The sequence below is a fragment of the Amphiprion ocellaris genome, chromosome 6, assembly GCF_022539595.1.
Source record: "Amphiprion ocellaris isolate individual 3 ecotype Okinawa chromosome 6, ASM2253959v1, whole genome shotgun sequence".
Taxonomy (NCBI): Eukaryota; Metazoa; Chordata; class Actinopteri; family Pomacentridae; genus Amphiprion; species Amphiprion ocellaris.
The window spans coordinates 3,126,487-3,145,386 of NC_072771.1; the positions used below are offsets into that span (position 1 = coordinate 3,126,487).

At 36.4% G+C, this 18,900-nt stretch overlaps 2 protein-coding genes across 9 annotated transcripts in view; both read right to left on the reverse strand.

Moving 5' to 3' along the window:
• smarcb1a (SWI/SNF related, matrix associated, actin dependent regulator of chromatin, subfamily b, member 1a) overlaps positions 1 to 8,981 on the reverse strand; it is an 11,275-nt gene extending 2,294 nt beyond the window's left edge. For both annotated transcript variants that reach the window (XM_023293264.3, XM_035958629.2), the window contains exons 1-8: positions 8,849 to 8,981; positions 6,219 to 6,330; positions 4,773 to 4,902; positions 3,581 to 3,718; positions 2,432 to 2,559; positions 2,179 to 2,345; positions 1,909 to 2,099; positions 376 to 507 (exon numbers count right to left, since the gene is read on the reverse strand). In XM_023293264.3, the coding sequence (XP_023149032.1) occupies positions 376 to 507; positions 1,909 to 2,099; positions 2,179 to 2,345; positions 2,432 to 2,559; positions 3,581 to 3,718; positions 4,773 to 4,902; positions 6,219 to 6,330; positions 8,849 to 8,932 (1,082 nt within the window). In that variant the 5' untranslated portion in view covers positions 8,933 to 8,981. The remainder of the gene's footprint in view (positions 1 to 375; positions 508 to 1,908; positions 2,100 to 2,178; positions 2,346 to 2,431; positions 2,560 to 3,580; positions 3,719 to 4,772; positions 4,903 to 6,218; positions 6,331 to 8,848) is intronic.
• A 2,192-nt stretch (positions 8,982 to 11,173) lies between these two features.
• The window catches only part of LOC111586344 (ral guanine nucleotide dissociation stimulator-like), an 87,524-nt gene continuing 79,797 nt past the window's right edge, over positions 11,174 to 18,900 (reverse strand). For all 7 annotated transcript variants that reach the window (XM_055011282.1, XM_055011281.1, XM_055011283.1 and 4 more), the window contains one exon: positions 11,174 to 17,724. In XM_055011282.1, the coding sequence (XP_054867257.1) occupies positions 17,549 to 17,724 (176 nt within the window). In that variant the 3' untranslated portion in view covers positions 11,174 to 17,548. The remainder of the gene's footprint in view (positions 17,725 to 18,900) is intronic.

The following is an 18,900-nucleotide window of genomic DNA, read 5'->3' on the forward strand; positions in this document are numbered from 1 at the left end:
TGAATTCATTCTTTTAGCTCTAAATGAGTGTTAAAACTTTCCACTTCCTTTTTCAAATACTATACTTCAAAATGAGCATAAAAAACATGACGGCAGCTACCGATCATTTCCTTGATTCATCTATTGATTAATTGATCAGTCATCTGTCCGTACAACGAAAAAGTCATTAAAAAGGGTAAAAAAAATATTGTGATGTCTGCAAATTTCTCATTTTGTGAAAATAGTAGGATTAGAACTAGAAAATACATAAAAATATAGTTTTAAATGATCATCACAAACTCTCTAATCACATATGTCTCGTTGAGCAGAAGGAAAACCCAGTTTGGCTTTAAAGAACAGAACATTTGTGGACCAGTGGAGGTTTGTTCTCCTCACCTCGTGTTTCTGTCCTGGTCTCTGATCTTCTTCTCCATCTCGGCGTCGGTCAGCGTCTCCAGCAGGGGGCACCACTGGTCGGCGTCTCCCGTGTTCCTGATGGCGATCTCCACCGTGGGCAGCGGGTTCTCACTGCACAACGACAGACAAAACAAACGCTTCGGGTCACTCCACACGGAGGTTTTTCTGAAAAACTAAACACTCTGACTGACATGGAATTTATTTCTGACGGAGAAAAGACAAAACCTCGTGTGATATTTGAGGAAACGTGATGGAAACAGGACTGGAATGTGAGAAAACAAGCGTGAAAGAGGAAGATAAATAACGACTCCAGCTGCCCTCTGCTCAGACTGACTCTTATTGGTGAGGAAAACTCTGATTATCCGACATGTTTCCATGGAGACGGAGGTCAGACTGAAGTCTGGGTTTGGAAACGTTTCATTGGTTCACATGTTGGAGACGTCTGGAACTTTTCACCCACAGATCAGATCAGAGAAACAACTTTAGTCTGGATAGAAACTGGATCAGCTTCATAACATCAAGGTCAGAGGTCGCAGAGAAATCACCATGGCAACAACAACAAGCTCATGTTGTAACAGACAAATCCCTCCACAACAACAAAGTCAAACTTTATAACACTAATCTGTGAACATGTAACTTTGTTTACAACATTTAGCCTGATACTGTTATTTTCTAATCTATCTAGAGCCAAACATCCCATAAAAACAGAACTAAAACCAGGAAATATGGAGAAATTGACTTTCTTTGAGCTGTTTTCAGCTAAAAACCTGAAAAATTCACCATCAAGACATGTGAGACTTGCATTAATTTGCTGAAAAGAGGCTAAATATGCAACTTTTAATGGTTTTTAGTCATTTTAAATGTTTTCTAGTCATTTTGGACGTGTTTCTAGTCACTGTGGACACAATTTTGGCCATTTGGACACATTTCCAGTCATTTTAAACACATTTTTGTCATTTTGTACATGTTTCTAGTCATTTTGGACAAGTTTCCAGTCATTTTGGACATCTTTCTAGTCATTTAAAACACAATTTTGTCATTTTGGACACATTTCCAGTCATTTAAAACACATTTTTGTCATTTTGGACATGTTTCCAGTCATTTTGGACATGTTTCTAGTAATTTTGGACATGTTACTAGTCAAAATTAAAGGTTCTACCGTCTCTGACCTCTGAGCGTCCCATCACAGCTAATGCTAGTGTTAGCCACGTAACATGCTAACAGTAAAGATAGTTGTGGTGACACAGGATCTCAGTTCCTCAGATGCTGGCAGTGCATGAAGACTCTTGTGTTCACTCTTACAGCCAACAGCAGAACATTTGGTGAGTTTTGAGACATCTTAGGGTTTAGAAGAAGCAGCTCTAGAAGGTAAATAAACCTGATTGACTCTGAACTTCAAAAGGAAACTAGACTTTTAATCAGCTGCAGACAAGACTGTGTAGAAGTTGTGAATAAAAGGACCCAACATACTGGTCAGTTCCTGGTATTTCCGTGTGGTTGCTGTCCTCCTACCTGAAGGCGTACGTCCTCTGGTGCCAGCTCAGTTGTCCTCGGATGCTGTAGGCGATGGTGGTGACGAACTCTCCTCCCAGACCGAGCTCAGAGCAGAGCTTCAGGGCGAACTTCTCCGGAGAATTCTCCCTCTCGGACATGTCCCACTCGAACTGGTCCACCAGAGAGATGTTCCCCACGTGGATGTTGAGCTGGAAGGCAGAAAAAAAACAACGTGACTCCACCAGAAGGTAGAATGTTTTCTTTATCACCGTCGGCGTGGAGAAGCACCTTGATGATGACCCTCTGGTCCGTCTGGTCCTCCAGGATGCTGTCTGTGGGATACGACTCGATCTGCTGCCGGATGGCCGAGGCGATGGCGGGGACGAAGGCCAGCGGGTTCAGGTCCAGGTCGTCACACAGGATCTCAGCGAACATCTCGGGCGTCATGAGCTTCTCTGTAAACATCAAACAGGGAAGCTTTGAAGTGTTTGCTTTGACAGATTTAATCTGAGCTGAGATAGAAACGCCGAAGGGACGTTACCGTTCATATTCCAGGTGAAAGCGTCTCGGAGCTTCTGGCCCTCGATCTCCATGTCCAGACGGATCGGAACCAGAACTTCAGACTGAGTGGCGTTTTCATGGATCACAGCAGGATCGTGGTCGTCGAAGCTGGAAAAGATCAACACAAAGAAACAGAGATACATAATATGAGACGTTATTTAACACTGAGGTCAACGTCTGTAAATGTTAGTGATTATTGGGAATTCCACTGCACGCCATTAATAATCCAATCAAACAAACAAATATAGTAACCCGTAAGTCTAAAGATGAAAGTTGTGCTGTCCGAAAACGTACCGTAGATTGTCTGTAGTACCTGGTTGCACCACTAGGTGGAGCCTTTTGCTGTTTATTGAGATGGAAAACTGCAGTTTTTTTTGCTTTGTGGGTTAGCAGCAGGAAACCATGACAAAGACTGTTGTGTCAGTTAATGACTTCAGGCCAGAGATTAAGTTACCAGGACGGCCACACGTCAGACTTCCTGTTCATCAGTTATTGATCTAACATTACTGACTGTTGGTTAAGATTTGCTTCCATCATTTTTGGATTTCAAGCTATTTTCCCATCATGTAATCACGGGTCCAATGTCGCCACTTGCAGATAAGTAGAAAAAAATATGTTCAAGCAACCACTAACAGAAAAAATATGTAAAAGTATCTGTTTTCTAGAATTTATTCCAGTTAACTAAATAGCTGACAAAACAAGCTATTTCACATCCCATTAATGTAAAAATTCATTATTATCGTAACCTAGTCCTGCTCATTCACCTTCAACATTGATTATACTGTTTGTTCTAACAGTTTTTTTACCTTTAAATTTATTACTTAATTTCTATTTGTTTCATTTCAAGCTTTCATGCAGTTTTTCCTTGCACATTTTAACATTTTAGTGCACTATGTAAAGCACTGTCACTCGTCTTTGACTATGAAATATGCTATAAAAATAAACTAGCCTTACCATATGTTAAAAAAGGAAAAAAGACAGATATATCCACCATATCTCTATATATACAGAGTGTCATATCACTTAAATATGATATCGTGTTATATCTGTTTCCTCCTAAAAGGACACATCTATGTGCTGCTGTTGTGTTATTTAAACCCATATAAAGCAGATAAAAGCAGTAACTGACCACAGGGGGAAGGTCCTCTTCTTATCTCGGCCCAGTCGGCTTCGGTTGATGGTGGTAGAACATGGAACAGCGTCCAGGTGATGAGAACTGTTGGGCAGCGTTGGAACCCACTGGCTGTTCCTCTTCGCCTTCTGTTCCCTGGAGACACAAAAACACACAGAGACGCATTAAAAACACACAGAGACGCATAAGAAACACACAGAGACGCATTAGAAACACACAGAGATGCATTAAAAACACACAGAGATGCATTAAAAACACACAGAGACGCGTTAAAAACTACAGTAACACGTGTTCTCTACTTTATATCACCTTCAAACTATAAAACTGAAGACAAATTAAATGACCTTCAACACTAATTTTCCTACATCTCTTTATTGCACACTTTTCTGGCCATCTCATCTGATTTATCCTCAAAGTTTTAAATACTGAAATCATAACAACATAATGAACTGTAGACATATGAGTGCAATATTTTTGGCGAAGAGCTTTAAATAGATCTAATTTAGAGACACAAATGACCTCAAGACATAAAAGAACCAGAGAGACATAAAATGATCACAAGTAGATGCAAAATGGCACTGCTGTAAAGACTCAGAATAACTGTAAGAAGACACAAAATGGCCACAAAGATACACAAAATAACTGTAAAGAGGCGCAAGATTACCAGAAGACACACAAAATGACTACAGAGATGCAAAGTGATGCAAAGAGGCAAAATGACTCCAAAGTGACAGAAAATGATTGGAAAGAGACACAAAATGACCACAAAGAGACACACAATGACCAAAATCAGACACAAAATTGCTGTAGGGACACAAAACAACTACAAAGTGACTTTAAAAGAGCCATGAAATGACCAAAAAGACAGACAAAATGACTATAAAGTGACAAAAACGACTGAAAACAGACACAAAATGATTGTAAAAGGACATAAAATAACCACAAACAGACACAAGAACGAGTCTTTCTCATGTATAAACCTTGTGAGCTGACTAAGCTCTTTTTGTAACCTAATCATTGAGATTTATGAGGATATTAATTCTTCAGTCAATGCTTGTGGAAAAATCTGTAATTTTTGAGACAAAACACAGGGATCTCTTGTCCCATAAGTGATTAAAATGACTGTAAACGTGTGACCTGACACATAAACGAGCATCCTCTGTGAATGTGTTTTCCAGGTGTCTGGTACCTGAGGTAGGCGGGAGGTTCAGTACTGATGGAAACAGCTTTGTACTTCTCATCGTTTCCCTCCAGGATCTCTTCCACCTCTGAAGCCTTCAGCAGAGTCACGCTGGTGGCCAGCTGAGTGTAGCCGTGATCTGGAGGAGTTAAACGTCAAAATTTATTTTAAAAAATTAAATGATCATCACAGGGTCAAACTGTGTAGCTTCAATTAAGACAAAGAAACTCTCTGCAGGTCGATTTAATGAAGCAGGGATGAAGGAAACAGACTCCTGAATATCGTCTAACTTACAAAAACACGTTTATTAGCAACGTTCTGGTGCTGGACCTTCATCAGACAAGAGGTTTGGTCCACAAAGACCCTTTAAATAGGAAGTTACTGTAACTCAGCCACTAATAAATGCATTCCACGTACAACAGGGAGTCAAAGAATACAAAACGTACCACCGAACAACCGTTTTCAATAACGTACAGAAAATAACAATCCTCAAATGTCAATAAAACAACAATTATTTACATGAAACTCTGCTAGGGACACACACTTATATGCTGCAGAATAATTCAGTAGAAACCGTTCAATACAGCAAACAGCACAAATAAACATCAATTATGAATCACTGCAATGTTACATTTTTGCCAGACCCTCCCCAAAAATGACACATATATTTATCCAGAAACAATACATTCTCTCTTTTTATATTTAAAATAAATATTTACGTGAAATGACCAAAAATACACACATAACAACCAACACAAGTCACAAAAACACAGAAAATTACTGTAAAACACTCAAAACGAGACACAAAATATTGTAAAAAGACACAAAACGATCCCAAAAAGACCCAAAACAACCAAAAACAGATGCAAAATTATCTAACAAGACACAAAATGACCAAAGAGAGACACTAAACAACCAAAACCAGAAATAAAACCACTACAAGTAGACACAAAACGACCACAGAGACGCAAACCGATGCAAACTCACACAAATTACCACAAAGAGATGCCAAAAAGAGACACAGAATAGTCACAAAAGACAGAAAATTACTGTAAAACAACACAAAAAACTCACAACAATGCACAAAATAGCCACAAAGAGAGAAAATGACTGCAAAAAGACACAAAACGGCCACAAGGAGACAGAAACAACGAGAGAAAAATGATCTGTCCAGAATCCACACATTCTCTCAGCAGCAAACCATCCAGCACCTGCTGATAAAAGTGTTTCTGCAACTTTCTCCACTTAACCCCACAAGCAAAAATGAAACAGCAACATTTTTATGACATAGTTGTAACTGCATTTAGTTTATTTTTCTGTCCTTGTGGAAGATAAATTACTACAAGAACCTTTCAGCTCTTTAACTGTCTGAAGGTGAAATCATTTATGTCGTGTATAGAGTAGAACTATTCTTAATATTTTATAAAACGCTCGGCTGCAGACGAGTCCACTGACCGTGTGATGATTCCACTATTTTCTTCCGCTCTTCTACCGAGGCCAGTTTCCTCCATAGTGACGGGTATCTTTTATACAGCGAGCCTCTGAACATACGGAGGTAGTTTCCCACCTGAACACACGAAAACAGACGAAGAAAATAAAAGAATCAAGAAACATGAAGACAGAACACTTTGGTAAAACAGATTCTTGGTGATAATTAATTCAAATTATCATCAGTGCTGCTCATTCTGGATTCAAAAATGCTCTTTCAAGACATTTACTGTCATACATAGATAACTAAAAGTGGCATCTATTCTTTGTTTTCTTTGAATGTGGAGGTAAAACTTCAGTCTACTAGATGATGTGAAATAATCTGATTGTGTTAGAATCATTTTAAGAAACTGAAAGAGGAGAGATGGGTGAGCAGCTAGTATTCAACCCTCCTCTTGTCATTTACAGGCACCAAAAAAGATTGTTTCCTTATCTGAAAAAAATTCAAAAACTCAGAAAAATATTCCCCAAACTTATTTTTAAAAAAAATTGCAAAATCTTCAGGAAGAAAATTCCAAAAATTCCATAAAAGTTTCTCTGAAAAGTTTTATTTAAAAAAAAATCCCCAAATTTGGCAAGAAATAAAAATGCAAAAAAAAATTTAAAAAATTATGAAACATAAATATTTTCAAAAAATGAATAAAAATCTTCAAAAAAATCCTAACAATATCTAAAGTGATTCCATATATATCAGTAAAACTTCTAATATTTTATTTAAGAACATTCAGAAAAAAATCTACCAAAATCCAGCAAATTTCACATTTTTTTTAGCATTTCTTTTTTTGCACCAAAAAAAATGTTCAAAAATTTCCCAAAAATGTTGAAAATGTAGAAGTTTTCACTTGGAAAATATATTTTTTCCCACATTTTCAAACTTTGAAAACGGGTCAATTTGACCCACAGGATGACACGAGGGTTAACATTTAAAATGACTATTTAACCCTTAGATGCATCAGTGGTTAAAAAATGACTCAGGGACGTTGTTTTCTTGGTATATTTTTGTAATGAAAAGTTTTTATCATTTCATTTTCCAGCTGTCCCTCAAAAAACATGTTTTGATACCATTCCATTTAACTTTTTTAAGTTACCTGTTAGCCTTTTAATACATTTAGTGTTCAATAGATTTTAAAATGAGACGTGTTTTATTTATAGTATTGTAGAGCAAGTTTTTTTGGAGTATTTACTAGCCTTTAATGTTCATCTGGTTACTAACCTGCCTGTTTCATCTTCTTGTTTTTATTATTATTGTTGTATGTAAGCTACTTAATATTTGAATTTCCCTTGGGATGAATAAAATATCTATCTATCTATCTATCCTTTCTCTTTATCATCGATATTAATCATAAAAGAGGCGATGCATCAACTTGCAGGGACGGAGAGCAGCAACAGTTAGAGTAAAGGGTGGAAAAATGTCAACAAAATGGATGTTGACATTCTTTTACTGCTGTTCTGTGTGATATTCTTCTGTTTTCAAATCATCAAAATGCCAAAAAATCCATTACAAAGTGGAAAATAAACATATTTCAAACATGAAATCATTGTTGTGTGGACAAAAATGCAACACAAACAATAATACAAATGATTGTTCTTATCCAGAATGACAAAAAAAATAACACACTGATTTGTACACGGGTCATTTTTGACCCACTTTTGGAAGAGTGTCGGGTCCAATCACTGGAGCATTCAACCTCCAACCACTAATACTACTCGTGTCCTCATTATCCTGCATCTTTGTCAGGATTTAGGGCAGATTAGCACCTGATTAAAATATTATATTTTGGACTTTTGATGCTCTTTACCTGCATTACGCTTTAATTGTTGTATGTGAGGTCTATGTGTTGCATGTTTAGTATTCTTGTAGTTTTTGTCCTCGTGTGTTTGTTTTGAGGAAAATTAGCGATGACTTAAAAACCACAGTACGGCTCAGCTGATGGAAGCTTGCTGTGTAAATTCAGAGAAGTGTCGCCATTCAGCTGTTATTAATAATAGTACATTTGTAATATGTAAATAATGGGACACTTTTTGGACAGCTGTGATCACTCTGTGTGTCTGTTATCAGCCAAAAGAATGGAACTAAATACTAGAAATAAACGAAGCAAAAGCCCTTTAATGTCTTTAATTTCAAAACGGTGCAGGGTTTAGTTTAACCTACATAGCACCGAAATAACTGATGAACCAATACTGAGGCATTAAACCACAGGACTTTGTTATGAAGTGAATAAATCCACATTAAAGTTCACAGAATGAGTAAAATCAGCTCTTTGTTTGACTTAGCGCAGGATAAACACCGTTAGCTGGCTGCTAACTGTTAGCTTAGACGAAGAAAGCCGAGCGAGCCTCCGGAAAAAGCCGAAGGTTTTCAGCTTAAACTCAGCTCAGTTAAACCAACATGTAGATGGAATTACTTTATCCTTTCGGTGTTTATCGGTTGATTAAATAACAAATGTTGAATAAATGAATACGCCTCGGTGCGTCGTTATCCCAGCTAAGCTAACGGCTAGCTGCTAGCGGACCGGCTGTCAGCTTAAATGGTACATTTACGTCCAAATAAGCAAATTTTTTTGGAATGGTAACAGTTAAACAGGTGAAAAACTGACCTCCGATCCGATCATGTAAAAGTCTCCATCCTCCTCGAGCTGGAATTTGACCGGTTTTTGTCCAAACGTTTTGCTAAGCGCCATTCTGACAAGAAATAACAAAGGTGGCTCAGCGACTGCGCAGGCGCGGATCGCTGAGCCACTCCGGTCGCAGACGCATGACGTAACGCCAAACCGTTAATCAGAAAATAATCAGTTACTCTGTAAATGTGGGATATTTATGTTATCATTTCTATTAAAATAGAATTTAGAATTACCAGTAATGTCAATAAAATTCAGTACCAGTATCTTGGTCACAGTTTAGCCATTTGTAGTATTCTAACATCAGCTATGTTTTGTTCAGGTAGTGTTGGCATATAACACGGTCCAGTTCAACTGCTGCAGCAAATCATAAATAATCCATCGATTTTTATTGACATACTTAAAGGCATGAAAGTTCCACGTATTTCAATTAACTTTCTTCAAAAATCATCAACTGTGAGGAGATGCAAAATGACTATGAAGAGACGGAAAATGACAAAAAAGACACAAAAGGACTAAAAAGAGACATAAAACAACAAAAAGGAAACAAAAAAATGATTGCAGAGAGACACAAATCATTATTAAATAACACACAAAATGACCGTGAGGAGAAAATTACTACAAAATGACTATAGATAGACACAAAATGATCACCAAAAAATGCAAGATGACCAAAGAGAGACACAAAACATCTCCAAAGAGATGCAAAACGCCCAGAAAGACACACAAAACAACCAAAAGGAGACACAAAAGAGTCACAAAAAGATGGAAAATTACTGTAAAATGACACAGCAGACTCAAAAAGAGACACAAAAGACTGTGGAAACACACAAACTGACTAAAGAGAGACAAAACAGCCAGAATGTCCACAAAGAGACAAAAAAATAGTCCAAAATGACCTAATCAATCAAAAAGAACAAAAACAAAGAAAACTACAACAAGCAGGCACAAAACAATTGCACAAATCAATGCATACTGACACCAGACAGACACAAAAATAGCCACTAAGACACTCAAAATGACTGAAAAGAACACAAAAAACCATAAAGAGACATAAAAAATGCAAATGACACAAAACGACTGTAAAGAGACAAAAAACAACTGCAAAGACACAAACAAATACAAAGAGATGCAAAATGACCAAAAAGACACATTAAATAACCAAAAAGAGACACAAAATTGTCACAAAAAGGTGCAATATTACTGTAAAATGACACAAAACAAGACACAAAATATCCAAAAAGAGACACAAAAGACCAAAAAGGCAAAGTGACCCCAAAAAGATGCAAAACAACCAAAAATAGAAAATGACCACAAAGAGGCAAAAAATAACTGCAGAAAGATACAAACAATACAGGCACAAAATGACCAACAACACATAAAATAACCAGAGACACAAAAGAGTCACAAAAAGTCAGATAATGACTGTAAAATGTGTGACCACAAGTGACCACAAAAAGACGCAAAACAACCAAAAACAGACAGAAAATGACCATAAAGAGACAAAAAACAACTATGGAAAGACACAAAACAAATAGATACAAAACGACCAAAAAAACACAAAATAGTCACAAAAAAGATGGAAAATTACTGTAAAACAACACAAAACATTAAAAATGAGACACAAAATAGCCAGAAAAAGACTGAAAATGACTGCTAAGACACTAAACAACTGCAGAGACAAAACAAAACTACAAAAAGACACAAAACAATACAGAGAAAAAAATAGTCACATAAAGTCGGATGACTGTGAACCGACATAAAACGAGACACAAAATATCCAAAAACACACAGAAAATACTGTAAAAGACATAAAGCGACCACAAAGACTCAAAACAACCAAAAACAGAAAGAAAATGACCATAAAGACACACAAAACGAGCACAAAGAGACAAAAAACAACTATGGAAAGACACAAAACAAATACAAAGAGACACAAAACAACCAAAAAGACAAACTAGTCACAAAGACAAACAATGACTGTAAAACGACACAAAATACTCAAAATAAGACACAAAATATGTTAAAAAAAAAAAAACTGACTGCAAAGAGTAAAAAAAAAAAAACTACAGAAAGACACAAAACTGACACAAAAGATATAAAACTGCTGCAAAAGAGAAAAAATGACGACAGGACATTAAAGGAGACACAGAGACCACAAAGAGACACAAAAAATCGTCTTCAAGTCAACGAGTCAGAGAATTTCTGCACATTTTTTCTTTAATTTCTGAACTTTAAAGGTCATAAACTGAAAAAAACCTGCTTCTCACACAAACTCTGGTAGAAAAAAGAGACAAAGACGTGTTTTCACTTTTATAAATTTCATGTTTATTCGTATATACATGAATATATTAATCTATAACCAAGAAAGGAGAGAATGTACAATGCAAAACAAAATCTCTATATACAAATCAATAAATAAACAAAGACATGATGGAGGATGGTCGGTTTTCTACACAGGTTTCATGTTCGGAGGGAAGAAAGAAAAAAACAAAGACTGCAGTTAGAAAAAGTTCTGAATCCTTTAAAACGGGGGAAATGGCACCGAAGCACAGAAAGAATAAAAACACACCACGCCAGCTGGTTTCCACTGTATTTTTTTCTTCTTCTTCTTGTAAACGCAGCCTTTATTCTTTTTTTTTGTTCAAACTCGCACAGAATCAGGTCAAATCACAAAAAGTTTTTTTTTTTTGTCAACACGGGCTACGACGACACACATCAACGCTCGCAGGTCACAGATTCACCTCAAGATCCACTCAGAGTTTAGTTCAGAGCTTTAGAGGCGAAGCTGCTGCAGAAACTAGAACCGGTTTTTAATTTTAGAAACACTTCAGTTCCAAACAGTCCAGAGGAGGAGCTGACGGTGCGTTCAGGGTACGGTGGGAAACGTGAAAGCCCGATAAATCTCTCAAGTTAAACATTTGCTCCCACAAACGCTCTTTTCTATTAAGATTTATGTCATCAGAAGGCCTTTATCTTTTACAAAATGCACCTTTTTCAGGTAAAAACATAAATGTGCTCCCTTTTGATTAATTCGCTGCAACATTTCAAGTCAGTGTTTAGAGATTTTAACCCGTTTAGATGGTTTTTAATCAGGTCCAAACCCTCTGAACCCCCAAAAAACAGCGGGATTTTTGGGTTATATTTAAATAAAATGAGCCACGTTTGCTCACATTAGCATGTCCTGCTAACTAGCATGCTACATAAATCAGTGCAGGCTAACGCTAGCAGCTACGTCCTGCGTTTTGTTGGATTTAAGGTAACTTACGATGCTGCAGCTGCTATTTAAAGATGTTTTTTGGGTTAAATTTAAATAAAATGAGCCACATTTGCTCATGTTAGCATATCCTGCTAACTAGCATGCTACTTAAATCAGTGTAGGATAACGTTAAGGTCTGAAAAGACATCATTCCACCATTTGTCAGATCCAAAAACTGTAAGAAACAGAACAAACTGTGTGATTTTCAACTCTCCTTCGACTTAACTGTAACTTTCCGTTCTATAGAAGTGTGATATTAGATCCAAAATCACGTTATTCCACGTGTCTCATTTAAAAATTGGTCAAAAATAAACTGTTTATTTTAAACAGATTCTGTGAAAAATGCAAAAATTTTACGCTCCTTGATGCAACTGAAAAGCCAAAACTGACTCAGCTGTGATTAACAGTTGCGTGCTAAAAATTCTGTGATTTTTCAAGAGATCTGCATCAAAACCAAAGCTACTGGATGAATCAAATAAATGCAGCATGGCTCAGAAACAGTGAACAGAGGAGCAGGTTGTTGGAGATACATTCAGCATGGTGAAACATCTTTCTATTGATGATGAACAGAGACTCAAAACTGGACTAAATATGGACCAAAGTGACAAAAAAACTTGTCCACAGTTACTCAAATTGCCCAGAATCACTTCAAAATTACTTGAAATTAGTTGCAAAGGAGGATTTCTTGACAGTTTTTTAAGTTTTGAGTAAGTGAAACATCTTTGTACAGCTGATGAGCAGAGCAGAGAGAAAAAGTCTGCCTGGAGTTCAGAGGGTTGAAGTTAATCAAGTAATAGTCTGACAGCAGATTTGCTGAAATCAAGATACAGAAACTATAGTTTACAGACTGTGATGCATTTAAGGTCCTGTTGCATGAGTAGGAAATCTGAAAACAACTGTGGATATTTTTAACAGAGGAACACTGGTGTAATTATGGTTTAAAATGGTTTGATTAACACTCAATATTTTGACTGTTTTTGCAACTATATTAAATATTTTGGGTACAAATTACTTTGGTGCATGGAAACAAATTTCCACCACAAAAAATAATAAAATAAGAGCAGTTATTACGGTCAAATTTAATTATATATTTTAGACATAATATTTAATATAATTTAAATATTTTGAAGGCTTCTTGTGATCTAAAATGGTTTAATTAACACTGAATATTTAGATTTTATTTTATTTTTTTTTGCAATTGTTTAAACATTTTGGGTAAAAACAATTTTGGTGTATAGGAACAAATTTCCACCCAAAAAACAACAACAAAAAAAAGCTGTGCAATTATTAAAGTTAAATTTAACTATAAGTAATACCTTGGATAAAATATTACATATAGTTACATTTTTTAAATATTCTGAATATTTTGGAGCGTTTTAAACAGAGAAAATGTTTAACTCATTGAATATTTTGATGTTTTTGTATTTTTTAAAGACATTTAGGGTGAAATTCACCTTTAGAGAGCTTGATAAGGTCCATTAAAGCAAATTTCCACCAGAAAAAGAAATAATTTGAAGCAAAATCGGTGCAATTATTAAAAAATAGTTTGGGGTAAATGTTGAGCATTAAAGGGAGGAGATGTATCGAGCAACATTCACTGTCGACTACATTTCCTCGGCTCTGAAATGTTGGGAAAATGGTCTTAAAATTCTCCTCAGACGTGGTGTTTGGTTGGAGATGAAGTTCCTGCAGCAGCTTCTCACCGACATGTTTCCACCAGAAAAACAACAGTAAACATACAAACTTGGTATTTTTTCCCACCGTGGAAGGCGGAGGACTCAACCTTTTGCGTTATTTTTGGCACATGAAGGGTGGAGCCTTCGCTGGTCGCCGACATGGATGGTCGCCATGGAGACGGAGGGGATGAAGTTCACAGTGTTGGACGACTGACAGCTCACAGTGTTCAACAGCCGGGACGCTTTGACGACACGACGACGAGCTTCCTGCTGCTGCTCTTCACCGTATCGCTCTCACAGGTGGGTTTAGTTTCTTTCTTTTTTAAAGTTTGGGGCTTCATTCATTCATTCATTCATTTGATCGTCATGGTAACTTCATGCAGATGAAATAAAAAAAAAACAGCAAAAGAAGGCAACACATGGTCGCAGTGACAGCAGGAACTCAGCGTTCTGATGCGGCGATATGAACACGAGGAAAAACCCAACCTCAGATGTTCAGTGTTTCTAGCGTGAAGCCGTTTTCCCTTAATTAGTGATTCACTACGTTTCCCAGAATGCCAAGCAGCAAACCACAACACAAAGATAATCAGTTTACTGTCTTAAAGGAGGATAAAAAAGGCATAAAAATTCAAATTTAAGAATCTTGAATCAGTGAATCTTGATTTTTTTCATAAAAAATAACTCAAACCAATGAATTTATGATCAGAATAGTTGGCAGCGGGTCAAATAAACGAACCAGAAGCTGCTTTTTGGGCTAAAATGTTGCAGAAATTGCAAAAAATTGGAAAAATATGCACCTCTGAGGCTTCGCTGCCGGTCAGTTTAAGTCCAGAAAACAAACCTTTAACGTCTACGGTTAGTTATTAGGAATAAAACAAACGTGACGGTAAACAGCCGTCTAAAAGGCGTCCAGGTTGGATTTTTCCTGTAAACAAACAGAGCAGGAAGAGAAGAGTTTGTTTCTTTAGCGTGCGGTTTGGCAGCTTCACCGTCGTTCATCCAGAACAACAGATTTCTGGAGCTTTCAGCTTTTTAACGGTTTTAAAACTGGAAATCGTCGCCTGCTGGAGGAGCAACTCTGCTGCCGACACACAAACCAGAGAAGAAGAAAACGTGTGGACAGAAGCTACAGATGGAGATGAAGGACGAGCCGCCGTGTCGGAGGAAACAGGAAACCAGGCGAGCAGCGGCAGGACAAATCTGACACAATACCCACTAATTTATTGTTTAAAGAACGTATCCCAGAGCTGGAACACAAACGATATAAATAAACTGCTGGATGAGAGCAGTAGGCCAGCCTTCACTGCTGCTAATGAGTCAACTACTAGAGTCTAAAATGGTCAGAATGCTGCTTTAATGAGGCTTTTTTCAAATAAAAACATCTAATTAACACTGAATATTTTGACTTCTCTGCAATTATTTTAAATAATTGGGGTAGGATCCATTTTTAGAAATCTTAAAAAGGTGCATAGATGTAAATTTCCACTAGATAAAGAGAATATTTAAAGAAATATCTGTGCAGTGAAGATATTAAGATCAAATTTAACTATACTGGACATAATATTTAATCGAATTAAAATATTTTGGAGCGAATCTCAAATGGTTTAACACTGAATATTTAGATTTTTTTTGCAATTATTTTAAACATTTTGGGCAAAAAATAAAAAATCCACCATAAAATAATAATCATGATAATAATTTAAAAATTTAAGTGTGGTTATTAAGGTCAAATTTATTATAAAAAATATATATTATTATATTTTAGACATAATATTTAATCTAATTAAAATATTTCAAATATTTTGGAGGCTTTTCCAATTTAAAATGGTTTAATTAACGCTGAATATTTTGACTTTTTTGCAATTATTTTAAATAATTTGGATAAAAATAATTTCAGTTTATAGAAATAAAATTCCACCATAAAATAACAATAATAATAATAATAATAATAATAATAATAATAATAACAATAATAATGATAATAATAAAGTGCAGTTATTAAGGTCAAATGTAACTATATATAATATTTTGGACATAATATTTAATATAATTAAAACATTACAAATATTTCAGAGACTTCTTCCAATTTAAAATGGTTTAATTAATACTGAATAATATTCACTTTTTTGCAATTATTTTAAACAATTTGGGTAAAAATCGTTTTGCTTTTATGGAAACAATTTTCCACCATAAAATAATAATAAAAATGATAAGAATTCAGTGCCGTTATTAGGGTCGTTTTGGATAAAATATTTAACACAATTTAAATACTAAAATATTTTAAAGATTTTGGAGGCTTTTGTCCAAAGAAATTATTTGACTTTTTATAAAATTATTTCAGATATTTTAGGTCAAAGTCACCTTTAGAGAGCTTGATAAGATACATTAAAGCAAATTTCCACCACAAAAATAAATTATTTTAAACTAAATCAGTCCAATTATTAAGCTCAGTTTTAACTACATAGAACATTTTGGAAAAATATTAAATAAAATTCAAATTTTCAAGAATATTTTGGAGTTTTTGTTTTTTTTTTTTTAAATAAAATTATTTATTTAACAGAGTATTTACACCTTTTTTTGCAATTATATTAAACGTGGTGGTAAAAATTAGTCGATTAATCAAACAGTTTATATCAGACAAATAATCTACAAACATTTTCACATCTAATTAATAGTTAAGTACATTTATTTTGCTTTCTCTGACCTAAAATTAAAAATAATTTGGCAGTTTTGGTGCGACAAAAGAAGCAACGTTAAGACTTTAACAGGCATTTTTCAGTGCATGAAAATTAAGTGTAAAGTAAAAATAATTGGCACAAAATAATTACCTAATAGTCACATAGTATATAATATAATAGTTTTGACTCAGTAAATGGTGTCTAGATTTTTATTTTCTGCTGTTAAATCCGAGAAACTTTTCTCCTGTTGATGTTTAATGTTAATTTGGATTTTATTTTAATCCAGTATCACATTAATCAGTTGTTTTCTCTCCAGCAACAGGTATTTTCAGCATTCTTATTGTTTATTTTTGATCTTTTTAAAGGCAGATATTAGTTTCCAAAGCTGCCGCTGTGCAGGATCATTTCCGTCGTCCTCCAACGTGGCGGTCGGCGGGTTAAACTGGTGGGACTCTTCAGAAAGATAATTAGCAGCACCATATCAGAGTGAAAATGAAAAAATGTACAAAGCAAAAATGGAAAAAAAAACAAAACAAAAAAACGTGACGAGTCTATTAACAAAATTTCACGGTCCGTTCCCAAAAGAATCTACTGCACAGACGGTGTTACTGGATATTTACAGTCCTTGGTTTGTCGCTTCGTAGTGCCATCGTTCTGCCATGTCCTTCACCGTGTAGTGGTTGGAGAATAAAAAACAAAACAGTGGCTGTGATTCATGGCTGAGCCACGTCTCTGTTTCAGGTTAAATCCCTCCATGTCCAAGAGTCCCAGACATCGTAGGGGGCGCTAAAGGCGGCGACTAGAAGCTCCCTGAAAACGTAGAAACACATTCCAACACCCGGCGGCGTCAAGTCCGATGCAGGGATGCAGTCAAGAGCCATCGAAAGGTGCAAAAAACATAAAATCCTCGTAAACGGAACGTGACGGGGAACAAATCTGTGGTTTCGGAGCTTCACAGCCGCTCTTCCCCCACAATAAAACCTCTGAGGTCCCGACGGCTAAGTGCTAACAGAGCTCCTCCTCGAGCCGTGTTCAGGATGGGGAGGAAGAGGAGGAGTTCTGTTCCTCAGAAAATCCCTTTAGCGATCTTCAGGCCCTTCTGCTTCATGCGAGGCAGCGTGGAACTGGCCACGTTCTTGGGCCGTGGCGGCCGGGCCGAGCCCCGCTTCTTCAGCACAAAGTCGTAGTTGGCAGTGGAGTTCATGGCGTAGAAGACGTTGGCGTTGTCCGGGATCCGGAGCTCTGGGGTCAAAAAAACAACAGGATCTCTTTAAGACACTAATAAATAATAATCATACAATAAAAAGTAAAGAATATAGTGTCATAATTATGTCTTTATATCTCTATACAGGGAGTCCTCGATGTGTGTCAGAGTTCTGTTCCTATGGTGTGACGTAAGTCGATTACTGCTGTAAGTCGGAACTCCAGCGAAAATGTAAACAAAGCCGCTCCGTGCATCAAGATATGATCAGTTCTTCATAAAGTCATGAATACCAACGACTTTCATGCATGTATCAATCATTTTACTGGAAGATAACAGAATATTGTAACAGACTGATATTGTTGTTGATGTTGAGGTTTCAATGTTCAAGATTCAAGACGTTTATTTGTCACAAACACAGTTATACGTAGTGAAATGCACTGAAACCGAAACAATAAGACAACAATAAGTTCAAGATAAGATAAACTCTATTGATCCCACAGTGGGGAAAGCTCTTTAATGTCAGTGAACGTGCCATGTTTAGTTAGCTCACCTCTGATTGGCTGAGAGTCAGCAGTAGAGAGAGCTGGGAACGGCAGCTAATTCTGGAGCTAAGTTATGGGGTTTTTCTAGTTATTCTGGCGTTGACTACGGTCCACAGTAGCCTGTGTGAAGGTTCAATAAACCAGCAGAGAACCAGATAAAGTCTCACTCATTCATCACAGAGGGTCACTACAATATGTTGACCTGTTTTTACAACTTCACCCATGTTGGTCAGTGTTTCGCTCTGTTCTGTGTGTTTTACTCTAATTTCACTTCCATGGAGACGCTTTCCTTTTCTTCCAAGCATCAGAAGAGTCTGACTTATGCTGGGAGCCATAATGAAGGACAAAAAGTTAGTGAATGTAGCACAATCCAAGGTGGAGTACAACCAGAGAATGGAAACAAAGCTGTCTCATAGTGCCATGACGACGTATTCATCCACTCTGCTCATCAACTAGTTCCACATAAACAGTCTCGACATAACAACGAAACACTGTAGGTCAAGGACGTCGTAAACTGAGGATCCCCTGTATATTTATTTATACATGTTCTGTATGTTTAATAAGCTGGAATGGAATGAAATCCGTCACAGTGTCGGGGCTCAACTCACAATTTGGCAAACGTAAAACTGCATTATACGAGTTAAACAGACCAGCAGGTAAAAACCACTGGAC